Consider the following 16933-nt stretch of genomic DNA (forward strand, 5'->3'; position numbering starts at 1 on the left):
TGAGAATGGCAAATTTGGGAGCTGCACCTGCTTATTATAGGGGGCAGGTGCTCTCTCATCACTGCTCTTATTGGTCTATTAGTTAACTTCCAGACGTGGTGCAATTGGTACTTTCATGGTTGGTCACACAGGGGGCTTTTCCCATAGTGGGATACCTTAGTTCTGATTCAGAGAACCAGGGTTATGCAAGTAACCTTTCGCTTGGCCTGTTTTTAGCTGTTTTAGTTGTGCTGGATTTTCTTTTTGAAGGAAGACCCAAGGTTCACAGCTTCTCACCTCCATGTACCAAACTCTCAACTATGCTAAGGAAACCATTCAGCATTTCTTGGCCACAAAAGAATCGTTCACTGAAAAATGTTAGCAGTCGTGCCCTTACCCTAGAATCAGTCAGTCTAGCCAAGTTTGTTTTGGTTTGCACCTCCACTTATAAAGCCCACACTGTCCCAGCACTGGCAGTATACTGCAGTTCTGTTCTAGATGAAGAAGATTGGTAAGATTGCAGATGGTAAGATTGGTAAGATTGCCCACCCCCTCCATCACACGCAACACCCCCGACAGTAGTGGGGGGCGAGACCAACTCACACCCCCTCTGACACGTGCGCAGTGAGCCCCACCTCTTTTTCGAACTGTCGTCGATGTGACATCACCAGCCAACCAACGCGCCTGGAGGGAGGCGCCATATACTTGGCTCTGACGCACCAGCTAGCAGATGCCAGTGATGGACAGCGCCACACTAGAGTGATGTGTGGTGGGAGAGCGCCATCTACCCACCCTAGAGAGAGTGAGACCAATTGCGCTCTCTCTAGGCCCCGGCTGCCGATGGCTGGCAGCGTGATCGGGATATGAACCAGAGATCCTCTGATCACACTGACCGTGCCTTAGTCCGCTGGATTACCTAGTTTCCAGTGTTGATGAATTGATAAATATCAAGCTGCTTCTGACCACTGTAAAACAGCAGGGTGTTACAGCTAACACTGATGAGTACATTTGTGTCCTGCTTAGGTGAGACGAGTGCCGGGATCAAGTGGTCACTTGCACAAGACAGAGGATGGAGACTGGGAATGGAGTGATGACGAGATGGACGAGAGAAGTGAAGAAGGGAAAGCAGCTGTCAATCAAGGCAGGGTAGGTGACTTTCCACTTATGATATAGGGGGGATCAGGGCTCAAACTACCATGGGGGAAATTGTTGCATGGACTTTTAGTGTAGTTGGACAGTTTCAAGTAGAACATAATTTTTCTACTGTTATTTGCAGGGTAGCATCGTCTGTGAATTCCTCGTAAATCGTCAGGTCTCTGTCAGTCAAGACTCTACAACTCTAAGGCAGTGTTAAAACAGGACCTCCCCAAAAAAACAATAACAGCAGATTCTATCTGTCCATATAAACATAGTATCACAGGTTCCTTTTTCTTGCGCAGATTCATCAAAAATGTTTTAGCAATGTGTAAATAATGCATTTATGTTACCATGACAATTTTTTGGTCAAAAACAAATTGCCATGTTCCAATCATAGTTTAATTATTTTTACTGTAGTTAGACAAGTGTAATTAAATAGCTGTAACAGCATATTCTTTCATATTTGCTTATACATGACCGAATTGCTTTTACAATTATTTCATCTAATAAGATGAAGTAATTGTATACACATGTAAGGACATAAGCTATGCTAATTTAATGCATCTTTAACAATGAAGACATCAGTATTTACGTTATTGCATAGATTATTCATGTAAAACTGCACAGTTAAACACTTTGCACATATGGGACCCTCCTAACTGTGGTTACCACTGGGTGTGTGACAGCTAACCCTATGTATTTGAGGTGTAACAGTATGTGTATTCACGGTACTGATGTCACGTTTCAGTGCGGTACAGTCGTACAGAGAATGCACAGTAAGCCCAGACGTCCATGCGGTGGATGAAGTTTACGTTGCTTTTTTCCATTGTACCGAATACTTACCCAGGGTTCATACGGGTCCTGGAAAACCTGGAAAGTAAACATGCTAAAATCCAGTACTGCATAGTCCTTAATGTACTCTAAAATCATGGAAAATATTGTAATAAGCTTCTGTTTTATATAATAATATAAAGCACAAACTTATATAGTAACATATTTTTCATATGACCAATCACTGCCAGTATTTTATATGACCATTCACCGTTTTGTCTGTGTTATCATGAACATGCATTATGTTGTTAACTTGCTAGCCTGGACAGTCTTTCAACTAGGAGCGTGGACCAAACATTCACATAAACAAATTACGGGTAAATTTTTGGTCCTGGAATTTTTAGTTTTTGGAACAGTCATGGAAAGTCCCTGAATTTGAAATTGGTTAAAGGATATGAACCCTGATACCGAACTGTAATTTTGGCACATGCTCTTATCAGTTTTTGCCACATTTATTGACATTTAAATGAGTTTGCCCTTGCGTTACCCTTAATGTGGATGTATATTCCACACACTCTCGGTTTCTTTCAGTGTTTTACTTTGTGTATGTAGACGGAAACCAGGAAACTGTTGTTCAGGATTTAAAGTGGGGTGGAGAAAAAGGAGACACAATATCATCAAAGCTGAGAAGCGTCTTTGATTGGCGAATGTGGAATGTATAACTCACAGTCATCTCGAGTCGGAAATAAAAATCAAACCCCCTCCACAGTAAAGCAGTCGCAAATCAGTGCGCGCTAATGAGGCTGGAGACACATTGCTTCTGTGTATTGTTTATTACAAAATGCAAATGAACCGGTGCTGATTGCACTCCTACACAAATAGCTACATCTGTCTATCATACTTTGTGGGAGAAAAAGAACATAATGTAATCCTGTCTTTTAATTGCGTTTCAGTCACGGAGGGTCAAAGAAGAAAACCAGGACGTAAGTGTGTGCCTTTGCTTGTCATATAGATGTTTTTATTATCTTTTTTTGAGGTTAAACCCATCAGTGCACACATGCAGTGTGTGCATGTGTTTTGGTGCGTAAGAAGGGATTTATTTTAGTAGTTATAGATGTACAAACATTAATTAACTGAGGCCCTAACGGACAGGCTGTTTCTGTAACTGACATGTTTGGTCCATTCCTGTTTTAATTAACCACTGACACATTGTCCTATAATGTAATTACGAGTGTCTGGGGACTGGGGATTGTTTGTCTAATAAACTACACTAAATGATGTACAAATGCAGCATCTTTGACTGCAGTGGACAAACACTAATTATTAAAAATGAGACGGAGATCATGCAATTTCTTCCCCTGTGAGTGTGTATGTGGGTATGTATGTGTGTGTGGGGTAATCACCCACTCGTACTTTCTCTCGCTGGATTAGAAAATGTCATGACTTTGGGCTAGGCTTTGTGGCAGTTCGGAAACCATTTCCCAACAGCTGAATAGCCGAAATAGCCTTGGTGGTAAAAAAAAAAAAAGAGGGAGAGAGGGAGAGGTATGTCTCGTTGTTCCTCCTTTCACTGTATGCTGTCCATTTTGCCTCTGCAGGGGGAAGTGAATGCCAACAATGTCCCTATAGAAAGCCTGTCCATTCAGCATCCCCAGGTAGGGACTGTGCAGAAGTGGATGTGATTTGTCTTGATTCAGTAACCTTGGCGCCCCTTGCTGAGAGGCTGTGCAGACCGTACAGGCCTGGTGGGAGCCTTTTAGCGTCGATAACTCAGGAAAACGGAGTGGGCCGATGCTGCCGCCTCACCTTGTCTTGGTATTACATATAGAATAGCAAGCGAGCAATTTTCAAGCGTAGATCTCTCATATTTCTTGTCTTCTCTCTTTCTCTGACTCTGTCTGTCTCTCTCTCTTTTATTCATTTTATTGGCTTATTTACCCTTACAAAGTCAGCATAAAGCTAGAATGTGTACAAATGAAAAAGCAAAGAACCGAACTGTAAATTATGAGCGCTGAACTGATTGAGTAGTCATTATCATGGTGCTGCTCGGTAGAGTCACTGTTGTTGAATTGCTGCAGGGTACATTCAGTTGCACCAGTCTTCAGTGTAGATGTTAATTTAGCCTGATATTTCTGTATAATGAGGTAATCAAATAAAAAAGAAGTTAAAATGGCCTGCAATCAACTCTAAAAAGCTTTCTGTTGGTTTTGCTGCTAAGCAACAGGAACCTCAGACAACTTTAGAGGCTGCTTTCTTGCAGCCTTTACAATTTTTTACTTTATTTTTTTCAAGTTAAAATAAAAAAAGTAAATGATAAGAGAAGTGCATATGTATAAAAGATGGACATTATTGCATGCAAGCTTTGCAGTTCTTGGAGCAAAGCTAAGTGATTAGGGTTGTGTTGCAAGGTAAAATGGGTTAGATAATGATCTTTCCAAAAATACAAAAATACTCAACTCCTGAATCCTTTGCATTAACTTTTACAGCAAAACTGATTTGATTTTACATTTGTTTGTGTAAGGACAACATGCAGAGTATTTATGACATAAACACATATCCAAGAGCCCAACTGCCCAGCCACTCTGAAATCATAGGTGCTGTTTGAGCCCTAACTGCTTTGCATAGCATATGAATTAGAATAAATATAAGGAAATAAACAATACATTGTGAATTGATGATTGTGACAGTATTAGCTTAACTGTTCACAAAGCTCTCCTGGAGAAAGGACATTATCAATTACCATCCAACATCTATTTTATTCAATCAAAATAATTCATATTTATTGTCACGTCACATTACACAGTAAAGGTGAGTGAAAAACTAAGGTGCATCGTCCCTCACGATCATAGAGAGGTCAGGAACCAAACCTGTGATCTCCTAACTGAGAGGCCCTTAATGATATTGTATTTTTACTGAAAACAAGACATTCTTTTTATGCTTTACTGTAGTTGTATTTATTCATACGTTGAATAGAGTTAGTTGAGAGGATTGGTCGAGCTAATAGTAGTAAAGGCAATAAGGTGCTTAATGTGATTTAAACTAAGCAAAAAGAAAAGAGGTCAGTTTTGATTCTAGGTTGACTTTTCCAATTAAGGCCATATTAGAGCCCAGGCAAAACATGAAAACTCATATTTACCAGTCAGTGTTTGTGTTTTTTTTTTAAGACAGACCTTTATTTTGTATTTGTATTTATATTGTAACACATTATGCTCTTAAAGTACTTTTTTAAGTCAAAATCAGTATTAGTCAGATCTTCAAAAACGCTGGAAAAATGCTGCTTGCGTAAGAATTCAACCTTTTCAGAACAGCATCTGTTAGAACTAGCTTTTTCTGCAGTAACAGTGTTAACTTGGGGTAGGACTTTGACTTGGCCACTGTAGTGTGTTTATCTTTTTGTTGTTCAACCCTTTTATGTGTTGTTTGACCTTGTGCTTGGGGTCATTGTCCTTCTGAAAAATGGATTTATTTATTTATTCATTTATTTTAAAGCGGACTGATGTAGGTTGTCCTCTGATATGCCATCCCCGCCCCCTCATGTACAGGCCAACCTTTGGTATTGTTGACTGGTGCACCTCTGTGTTTTTTTAGGGACAGCCTTGTCCAGACAGTGCTTGGGAGTTATGATACAGCTTCCATTTTCTCACAGTTGACCCAGCAGTGCTGAATAGAATATCCTAACATTTGGATATCATTTTGTAGCATTTTGCTATCTTTGGTATGAGCACTGGGTTTACAACTTTATCTCTCATTTCATTAGAATGCTCTTTGGTCTCGTTTTCTTAGCTTTCCTTTAGATTCACAGTTGGACCAGTATTGCGTAAATCAAGGAGTTCAGGGAAACTGTGTTTGTATTGGGGGCAGTATCTGTTGTCCGTGTCAACTTGGAGCTTCCACCACACAAGGCTTGCATACTTGCGCAAAAAAGCATTTCAAAAAGTGCATTTTTGTTATGGAGTATAAAGCAGAGTTCAGTTTTACTTTTTGCAAGACACTGTAACCAAGACGCGTGCTAACTTCTGCTGTAGAACTGCTGAGTAAGACAGCAAACGCAGCACAAGCCCAAGCTCAAACTAAAACCAAATTAGTAATAAGTTCAGACAGTGCTTTGAAGCAAATTCAGGCCTTCGGGTTGGTAAAGGTGAGCTCTTCACTACAAAACGATTTACTCTGTTTGTTTACAGCAGTCAAGGTTATTTCTGCTTGTGAGAATTGTTCTGAGACGCTGAGGCCATTGCCCCATGGGCCTGTGTGGTCGCTTTTAAACACATTGTGAATTAAATGGTAGGACTTCAGAAGAAACAGCATGACGGGAGAAGCATTTTCTTTCTTTTTCCTTTCATTATTTCTTTACTTCCTTCTTCTTTATTTATTTATTTCTCCCTCTTTGAGTCTCTTTCTCTCTTATTTTTACCCACTTTAATTTCCTTCCCGCTCTTTCTCTGTGATACGCTACCATTACAGTACATAAAACTGGCCTGAAATGGACTCCTAGAGGCATACAGTTCCTAGTGGATATGGGAACAGTCTAGTTAATTTTATATGCTATGCTTTTCTTTTTATATGGAACCTTTTAAATCATTTTACTCCTGAAGAAGCCAGACTTTGCCTTCTAAGGTGCAGCAGGGTGGATGTTACTTTGGCATAAATAGAGGAGTCACCACCATGTGAATTTTTAAGTCAAGTGGTGTTTTAGGATTTGTGTTTAAATGTGATATTTTGCCATTAGGAAGTAACCGATGTTTTTATTTCCATGAAGGTTCAACCGTTGGAAAAAAACCCAGGCACACAGGGTGCTGTGAACATGGTCCTGAGGCTAAGGTGAGCAAAGCTCTTGGTTTTCCGATCTCTCTTCATCAGGCTATCATCAGCTCTTAAAAGATGGAAAAAGCCAGAACCACTCAGGCATGTTGGCTTTCTGAAGCGACCTAATCGCTGTGTTTTGTGTGCTAAAGAGTGTGTGTGTGTGTGTGTGTGTGTGTGTGTGTGTGTGTGTGTCTGCGCGCGTCTCTTTTCAAACGATCCCTTTCACTCGGCCTGGTCGAGAGTCCATGGAGAGGAAGTGCCTAAAATTAGAGTGATATGCTCTGCTGGATGTTCTGAATTGCAGTGCATTGCTCTGGGTGGAAAATGTCCTGTCTACCCTTATACGTCTCTCCCCCTCAGCTTTAAGGTATAAAGGAAGGACCAAAAGCTGTTTTCAGATCAGTAGCAGCAAGGCATACATATTCATATGAACAAAATAAGTGAACACAGTATGATTAACAATTCATTTTAATTATGACATGTAATGGTGTAATGGTAAGCATTGAATCACTAAAACAGCATTATTAACATGAGTAATGTTAAAATATAATAAACAGCAGTATAAAGATTACATTTTGCTGCTTGTCACCTGGTGTGACAGATATAAAAATTGGCACTTGCCATTTGTGGTCACATTAGTGGAAACATGTTGATCATGTTTATATACATTGCATTTACAATTGCTAAGCATCCTTTCCTACCAAAAAAAACTGTCCAGTGTTGCTTTTAAATAGGAAATATATTTGTAAATATTACATTATTGAGAACATTGCTGTTTTTAATAGTTGTAGTCCGCTTCTGACAACCTCATCTGACCTGATGTCATTAAATACAGTGATAGTGATAAATCTTTTTTTTGTTTTTTCAAATCTTATTTCATAAAACAACGTTAGAAAGCTTCATTCAGTAAAATGGCTTCTATAGTGGCAGGTATGTCAGCTCAATGAGTGGGGGTGCAGGGGGTACATTAGCCTTCACAGTGATTACAGTTAATGAATTCTTCTCTGATTTGATGCGGTTTGTTCCATGTCTGATCAGAGAGACAGGGTTTGCGTAAAGGGCGAAAAATAAAAAAGGCCACTCAGACCACAGGTTCTGCATTTTTAATGTTTCAAATGTGAAATGTTGTGGCCAGGAGCGCCGGGCTGGAGGAAATGTCTTCCCCTGCCGCTTACAAAGTCATATTTTGCTTTCCATTTTCTGTTACTGAAATCCTCTGTCCAATCTGCGCACTGCTATAAATATTTTAGTGAACTACCTCAGTAATGGAAAATCTGATACATAAGTAGAAAAGGCTGTTAATAAAGCATGAATAAATGGGTTAATTAATAAATGGCTATTAAGCGTGATGCTATTTGTAAGAAACAGGCACGGCACGATACTGTTTGTGCTGCTGTTTCTCTTTGTTCCTACTGGCTATAAATGAGTCAGCTACATGTTTTGGCTTTAGGAATGCGAGAAATGAGAATAATTGCAAATGTTTTATTTAGCAGCTCAGTATTCTTCACGGGCTTTCAGTTAAAGGCTAAAATGTTCTTTAGACATCATTAAAAAGCTACACAAACTTAAAGAATTAAAGGAGAATTATGTAAACATTTGGGTTTGTTTTGCAGCTGGGCTCCTCCTACAGTTGTGGAGTGTAATTCGCTTTTGTGCCACAAAACTACCGTAAATATTGTAAATACCAATTGACCTCATGTCTAAACTGGGAATATCAAGCTAGCTGAAGACCCATAGTTGTCGATTTGTGACATATGTCGTAAGGCGTTATACAGTTTTTGGGAGAGGCAGCTTCACCAAAGTTACATAGTGCAGTAGTAGCATTCCTGGCCTACAGTTGGAATGACCGAGATGCCATTCTCTCTTTAACGACGTTAACAACCTTAATGATTGTACAGTCACAATGATTTTGAAGCTGTTACTTTAAGGGTACAATTTTAATAAGACTGTGTATTCACATCAGGATACAGGGGTTACGGTTTCATATATTCTGATATATAGTGATACTTTTAAGGTTTGGCAATTCATTGAAAATGAATTGAAACCGACATCCTCTAAGCGCCTCTAATTTTGCCCATGTTGATGATTAAAATAAAAAAAAGAATCTTCTGTTAATATATTTTTTTTCAATTCTGTTTGTACTTTGCATTATCATGTACTGTCACCATAAACATACAATCATGTGTGTAGTCACATGACTTTACTCTACCCAGAACCAACTGAGCAGCTTAAGCAGGTTAAATAATTAAGTTCATTAATTAAGATTGAGATAAAATGTTAAATCACTTATAGTTTGAGGTGATTTTGCCCAGCACTAGATCCTGTACGATCAGAGTACAGCACTGCTGTCTAGTGATCAAGGTTTAAATACAACACAAAATAAACCACTGTCTGCTGCCAATCTCCGCATGTGAATTATTAATTAGAAATCCATACTGTTTTTATGAGAATAGATACAGTATTGCAAATCACAATATCTCAATACCTTGATACCAATCTTTATATATAATACCTTGATATATTTTACACTTCTGTCTTAACTAATGTTTAAATAACAGGCAGAACATGTCCTCATATGAGGTATTCATGGATATGGTTCAAAAGTGCATTATTTCTAGTGTGGACAGTTAGTAATCACGTAATGCTAATACAAATAAAAGGAAGTGAAGTTGGGCTAAACACTGCTGCTCTGCAGAGTTAAGCTTTTCCAGCTAAATCCTAAAAGCACTCTTGTTTTAATTTACTGTGACAATCTCTGGTATAGAAGAGTTTATGGAAAAGTCATCCTCAAAAATACAGTCAAGAAGTATTTGGACAGTGGCAGAATTGTTGTCGCCTCAGTGTAGTTGTACACCACCTCAGTGGATTTGAAATAAAGCAGTCAAGTATTTGGAAAGTATCCAACTCAGTATTACTAGTAATGTGGGTGGCGTATGAAATATTTCTGATGTATGCCTGAAAACTTCTCATTTTCTAATTTTACTTGATATGCTTTTAAGCCTGGTGAACAAAAGAACAGTAGTTACACCTCATATCCTCCCTAGTACACTACTGCCGCATGAAGACAAAACTCTTCTCTGATTTCAGACATGAGGGAGTGAACTCAAAGCAGGGGATTTACCATGAAAGTCCTCATTAGTATGCAGCTAGATCGTCTTATTGTTGATTATTTGATTCAGCTCCTTTTTCTGTGTGATTAGCCCTCTGTCTTCACATCAAAATGAACAGCACTTTGAAATCTCTGAGTCATAACATGAACCATGCAGCAGCATCAAAAAAAAAATCTGAAATTTTGAAATGTATTAGGATTCAGTTGGCAGTCGGTGCGATGGCAATCTTTCTATCTTTGATAAGATAATAAGTGATATATTCAAGCAGGGCTGAGCCTCGGGGGCAGAAACAGAGAGCAAGAGAACGATGGGCAGAGGTAGGGGGTACTCTCTCTGGAGAGACCAAATTTATAGTTATTGCTTTGAATTTGGATCCTCTTCGTTTCTCAGCAGCCTAATGTGAGCATAATTTACAGGCCGCAGTGTCAAAGCCAAAGCCTATAGCGTCTTATTACAGCCACAACCTCTGCTCCGTTTGGAATTTGTTGAAAGAAAATTGTACATGCATCTAAACACAAGAGAGAGCACAAACAAACAAACCAAACAGGCCAAGGATTGGCATGCATATAATCACATGTTCACACACACTTTAAAAAAAAGCAATAATGAACAATGACAAAATTGTCAGAACAACCTAAAACAAAACGCACACACACGCACGTGGAGTTGAGATTACATAGAAGAATGTGTTTGGATAGTTGTTTTCCAGTGAGGCCAGACTTGTAACTTATTCTTGTACCGGGCTCTGGGGGGATGTGATAACCATGTTTGTTGGCTCCTCCCAAGATCACGCACACACTTTCTAGACTTTCTCCCAGTATGAAAATCATGCACACACATGTACACACATACACAAAGCTCTCCTTCAGAGCACAAAGCCCCTACACTCCAAGAGAAAGCCAGCTGGAGAGGTGCTCAGGGAGAGTAATTATTCTAACCTTCACATGTAAATGAATGGACTTAGCTTCCAGTAGTTCCCCTTTATTACTGTTTCTCTTCCTTCCAGGTTCTCATTTACTCACCTGCCCTTCTGTTTGGCTCAGCCTTAACCCAATGTAGTGCTTAAGCCGATGGCACTTTTGAAGTAAAATGCCACAGTACAGGTGGATACCCACAAATTTTAGACCCGACCTGGACTTTAGTTGATGCAATGTCATTTTGAGATAAACTAGTATTTTACACATCTGTAAATGCTTGCCTTTTTATAACTGTGTATTTTTAAAGATCATACCTGGCAGAGAACAGCATCCACCCTCCTCAGGTCAACTGTTAGATCCACATTTGGGGCAAAACTCCTCTCAGTACTATTCGTCTATACAATATATGGAAAAAGTATTGGGACACCTGTTTATTACTAGTTTTTTTTTGTGAAAAAACCCCAAAAGATTTTATTCTGCTTTGTTGGAGTTACTATCTCTACTGTCCAGGGCAGGCGTTCTACTAGATTTTGGAGCTTTGCTAGGAGGATTTGATTGCTTTCAGCAACACAAGCGTTGATGAGATCTGGATGAATTGAATGATCACCACCTCACCTCATCCCCGACTTCCTTGTTCAAAAAACTTGTTCAGAAAGTTTTGGATGGAGCACCATTCCAGAGAACACAGTTCCACTTCTCCACAGCTCAATGCTGGATGTTTTATACCCCTCTAGCCCATATCTGGCATTAGGCGTGGTGCCAATAGGTTCATGTTTATCTGCTCCAAAGAGTCCTATTTTATTGGCTGTACTTCTCTACTTGGACTAGACAAGGTACAGTGGGGGAAAAAAAAGTATTTAGTCAGTCACCAATTGTGCAAGTTCTCCCACATAAAAAATGAGAGAGGCCTGTAATTGACATCATAGGTAGACCTCAACTATGAGAGACAAAATGAGAAAAAAAAATCTGAAAATCACATTGTCTGATTTTTAAAGAATTTATTTGCAAATAATGGTGAAAAAATAAGTATTTGGTCGCCTACAAACAAGCAAGATTTCTGACTGTCACAGACCTGTAACTTCTTTAAGAGGCTTCTCTGTCCTCCACTCATCACCTGTATTAATGGCACCTGTTTGAACTCGTTAACAGTATAAAAGACACCTTCCCACAACCTCAAACAGTCCAAACTCCACTATGGTGAAGACCACAGAGCTGTCGAAGGACACCAGAATCAAAATTGTAGACCTACACCAGGCTGGGAAGACTGGATCTGCAATAGGCAAGCAGCTTGGTGTGAAGAAATCTACTGTGGGAGCAATAATCAGAAAATGGGAGACCTACAAGACCACTGCTAATCTCCCTTGATCAGGGGCTCCACGCAAGATCTCAGCCCGTGGGGTCAAAATGATCACAAGAACAGTGAGCAAAAATCCCAGAACCACACGGGGGCTTTGGGGCTGTTTCTCTGCAAAGGGACTAGGACGACTGGTCCGTGTACATGAAAGAATGAATGGGGCCATATATTATGAGATTTTGAGTGCCAACCTCCTTCCATCAGCAAGGGCAAGATGGATGAAGATGAAACGTGGCTGGGTCTTCCAGCATGACAGTGATCCCAAGCACACTGCCAGGGCAACAAAGGAGTGGCTTCCTAAGAAGCATTTCAAGGTCCTGGAGTGGCCTAGCCAGTCTCCAGATCTCAACCCCATAGAAAACCTTTGGAGGGAGTTGAAAGTCCGACAGCCCCAAAACATCACTGCTCTAGAGGAGATCTGCATGGAGGAATGAGCCAACATACCAGCAATGGTGTGTGCCAACCTTGTGAAGACTTACAGAAAACGTTTGACCTCTGTCATTGCCAACAAAGGATATATAACAAAGTATTGAGAAACGTTTGTTATTGACCAAATACTTATTTTCCACCATTATTTGCGATTAATTTTTTTTTAAATTAGACAATGTGATTTTTGTCTCATTTTGTCTCTCATAGTTGAGGTCTACCTATGATGTCAATTACAGGCCTCTCTCATCTTTTTAAGTGTTGCACGTGAAGGATCCGCATGGAACTCATTATTTTGTCGGGGCACATTGGGCTTGGGTTGCGTAGGGAGAAATTTTAAGTTTAGAAAACTGGGGTTCAGTAAGGTTTAAGGTTAGATTAGAGGCCATAGTCCGAGATGATTTGAAGGACAGTTTTAGAGGGGTCGCGTTAGAACCGTTACAGTTAATGATGTTCTGATTCAGCTTATTAAAGCCTTGATAATTAGCTGAATCAGATGTGAAACACGTGAAATGGTTTATTCCAAAATACAGTGCTTTGCAAAAATAAATAAATAAATAAATAAATAAATTAACTAGAGATATTTTCTACATGCACCAAACTGCTTTATAGGTTGTTTTTTTTATAGTGGCCCAGCAATTCCATGTGAATAGCAAGATGAGCTGGGTTGTTTTGCCTTGTTTTGCCTCATTGTATCTCATTATGATAGACACTTTAACTTCTGTAGCACATGTGCACACATATGCATCGACCACTCATGCTTCTGTTATCAGGACTGTTCGCTGTAAAGGCATTTCCACTCTCGCAGCCGCACAAATCACGCTCAATGGGTTTCAGCGAGCTCTGTCAGCTCCCATTACCCGTCACGCCGCTGTTTGGCCAATCGTTTTTGACGGCTTTTGTGTAGAAATATGATGTGGATGTTTTCGTACCTCCTGTCTATGCTGGGATCATATGCAGAGCTGTTTATTTGCTGCTAGTGTATAAGCAGCCTTTTTTATGTGGTTGATGGTTGACTGAGCATCACATTACATTTGATGCGCTCCAGTGATACCTTTTTGTAAAGGGTGAATTACATTAGTCGCATTTTACAGATCGGGGATCAGCTGGAAGCTTTTTTTTTTTTTTTGACAGGTGTTTGTGCCATGCAGCGCTTCAACTCCACTGTCTCCGGCACACACAGCGTAGACTTAGCGTAGATACAGCAAAGGAAGTGGCAAAGATATTGTAATGATGTGATCCCACCCAGCCTACAGAGTAGGTGTCAACAGCAAAGTGGATGTTTAGGTGTTGTGATTGACCCAGCTCGTAGACTATGTACACCAGTTTCAGGAGGCTATTATGTCAAATTAATTAAGGGTTGAGGTCATTGCTTTGGGAAAGCCATTCCAAGAGTTAAACGTTAGCTGTCTAATGTGTGTTTTGGGTTGTTGAGTTTTAATCATCTAACTGATGGTTTTGAGGATGCTGAAGTTTTGTTACAGTCATCCTTCTTGATTATTCTATCCACTTTTTTTGCAGTGTACCAGTTCCATTTGCAGCAAAACAGCCCCAGAGAATTATGCTACCACCACCATGCTTTACAGTTGGTACAGTTTTATTGGGCTTGAATGCCTCCTCTTTACTTGTGGTCAGATCAACTTTAGTTGAGCTTGTAGGTGTAAATTTTAGACCATGAACATGTAAAGCATTCCCAACAGTAGACAGTGAAAGTTGTGTTCCAGCAGCCTCCAATAGATGTCTATGCCTTGGTGGTACCTTGGTGCCCCAAAGGTGAGTTTGGGTCTTCCTCTGGACATTGAGAAAGTGGCTACACCTCCCAATAACTTGCACACAATTGTTTGAACTGATCTTGGAATCTGCAGTTGTTTAGAGATGGCTTCAAGAGACATTCCTGACTTGTGTGAAGATGACCATCTTTCTCAGATCTGCACTGAACAGTGTGCTGTGTGTTAGCCAGTCCAGGTAGTTTGGAAACCCAAATCATCAATGCTGTAAGTACTAGTGACGACAACTCTACTGCTAGGTATACTTAGATGTAGGTTTGTTTGGAATTAATTATTTGTTACCTGCCGTTCATTGAAATTAGAGAAATTCAGATGAAAGTTGAGTTTTTAAAATACTGCCTCAATTTTCATACTTAAGAAAGTATGATTTTATTATGCCAGAGAAAATGAGAAGGTATTGTCATACGTATCATCATGTTTTATAGAAAGTAAAAATTGCAGACACAAATGTGTGAATACAGAATGTAATCATATATCATCACTGTCCAATAAAAAAATGGGTATTTCATATAAGAGCTATTAGACATCAGAGAATTTGCAGATTAAAGTAATCTCAAGTCACCTTAAATCTAAATCTTCAACAGGGAGATATCTTTTATGTCTATATCTTTCTTTTTTTTTTTAACCTCCTCTCTCTCCCCCACCTCTGTCCATCAGCCACCTCTTCTTTCATCCTCTGACCTGAGTTAACCTAGTGTTGACAGGTTTGCTGCTGTGTTGACAAGGCTGCATATGTGTGTGTCAGACACAGGTAACGTTAAGGGCACAGGGGGGGAGAGAGAGAGAAAGAGAGAGCGGGAGGAAAGGAGAGATAAGGTAGGGAGGGTATGAGAGATAAGAATAGAATGTGGAAGAGAGATTGATGGAAAGAGAAAAAGCTCAGAGAAGGAGAAATCGAGTAGAGGTGTAGGAAACTGAAGTTGGTACTTCAGTTGGATAGTTTTTCAGAGCGCCCTGGACAACAGGATTGAGGTTAAGCTAAGAGTGATCCAGAGAGAAGGAGTCCCACTCATCTAGGCAAACAGCTAATCACTGTAACCCCCAAGGCCAGAATCAGAATTGTGAATCTCTGCCAGTGCTAAGTGGGTTTCATAAAATCCGATACCACAGTATTCTGCAAACATATCATGGAATGAGATATTATGTAAGCACACAAAGTTAAGGTACTAGTGCTGGTGGCCTGTGCTAAAAAAGGTCTTTTAACTCTGACATAGCTTATTTACATTAGACTATTCTATTAAATTGTACTTAAAATTGCTTAAAGGTATCTTGCACAGTAGGTGTAAAGGCCCATTTATACTCCCACTGTCTTTATGGCAGTGCTCATGTTTTGCTTGAACTATTGGCTACACTGCCCCCACGGTTTCCAGTGTTACTCCTCCATTCCGGTTCGTATCCGTAAGCTTTCAGAAAACATGCACAAATACGGATGAAATGAATACATCTGCATCCATATCCGTATCCGTATTTTACGTTGAGCATAAATAAAGCCTTAAGTATGCATCCAAAAAACGTGATTTTGCAAGGTTTATATTTGGCAGTTTGCATTGAAGGAAATGTGATGAACATGCTTTTGTTGAAACATTCAATTTGAATCCTCATTTCAATTTGTCTTATAGTATTGTGAGAATATTGAATTGTAATTCCAGTATTGCGAATTGTATTGAATCCTGGGCCGAATCTATCCTGACACCCCTGTTACGCAGTACAGAAAGCCCATTTCTCATGAAGGAAACCTGTTTTGTATTTAGTTTTTGCTGGGCCACCTAGCAGGCCAGCCTACAGGAGTCCCTGTGTCTTACTGAGTGACTGAGTAGCATTGTTAAGGCCGAGAGCAGGTGGTAATATACACTACAGTAAATGGAGCAGCCTTGTACTCATTCTCTGCTCATGTAAGAATAACAAATAATAAAAGAAATTAGAAAGCACACTTATGGCACGTTTTCACACCTGCACTCTTTAGTCCTGTTATATCAGAGTCTGGTTCGTTTTCACCCTTCGTGAAATTGGTTGAAATTGATTAAATTACTGATTGGTCGCACTAAGATGCAAACAGAACAACTGCACCGAGACTCCAAGATGAGAAGACATGGTCTCAGTCTGGTTCCAAACGAACTTTTATTTGTGGTGGTAGTGGTTTATTTGTGGGAAGAATGTGATTCCCAACTCTTATCATGTGTGCTCCACAAGTTTGGGCTAAATGGCTTCCATAGCCTGGGTGTTGCCCAGGTAATTACTGCAGCTATAAATAAATGGCATCTCTACCGTTGCTCCATGTTAAACCACGTAGAAATATGCACTATTCCAGAACACAGGACCTTCTTCCTGTATTTACTTTTTTGTTCCTGCCCCCAGTGTGAAAACAAAACAAACCAACCCAGAAAATGCTCCAAGTTTATAAACTCTTTAATTGATTCAAAGCAGAGCCAACCAACTATAAGTGTGAAACACCCCTAAATACATGAGTGTGAGTCAGCAAAATCCACAGATGTTAGTTGGAAATTTACCTTGCAATATAGTCAGGATTATTTTGCACAGTTTCACTGTTCCGTGTGAGGAATTTCTCAAGCGCCAGCATATGATCAGTAGGTGCAGGAGAATGTAAATTGGAATAGTACTTGCATGGTCTATAAATGGTCTAAAAGCTGT

The 16933-nt window shown here is 39.8% G+C and overlaps 1 protein-coding gene across 1 annotated transcript in view; it reads left to right on the forward strand.

Moving 5' to 3' along the window:
- stk39 (serine threonine kinase 39) overlaps positions 1–16933 on the forward strand; it is a 54059-nt gene that overhangs the window by 17675 nt on the left and 19451 nt on the right. The window contains exons 11-14 of the mRNA XM_072685755.1: positions 1003–1125; positions 2841–2870; positions 3486–3542; positions 6644–6705. Coding sequence (XP_072541856.1) covers positions 1003–1125; positions 2841–2870; positions 3486–3542; positions 6644–6705 — 272 coding nt within the window. The remainder of the gene's footprint in view (positions 1–1002; positions 1126–2840; positions 2871–3485; positions 3543–6643; positions 6706–16933) is intronic.

Source organism: Salminus brasiliensis, chromosome 8 (genome assembly GCF_030463535.1).
Source record: "Salminus brasiliensis chromosome 8, fSalBra1.hap2, whole genome shotgun sequence".
Taxonomy (NCBI): Eukaryota; Metazoa; Chordata; class Actinopteri; order Characiformes; family Bryconidae; genus Salminus; species Salminus brasiliensis.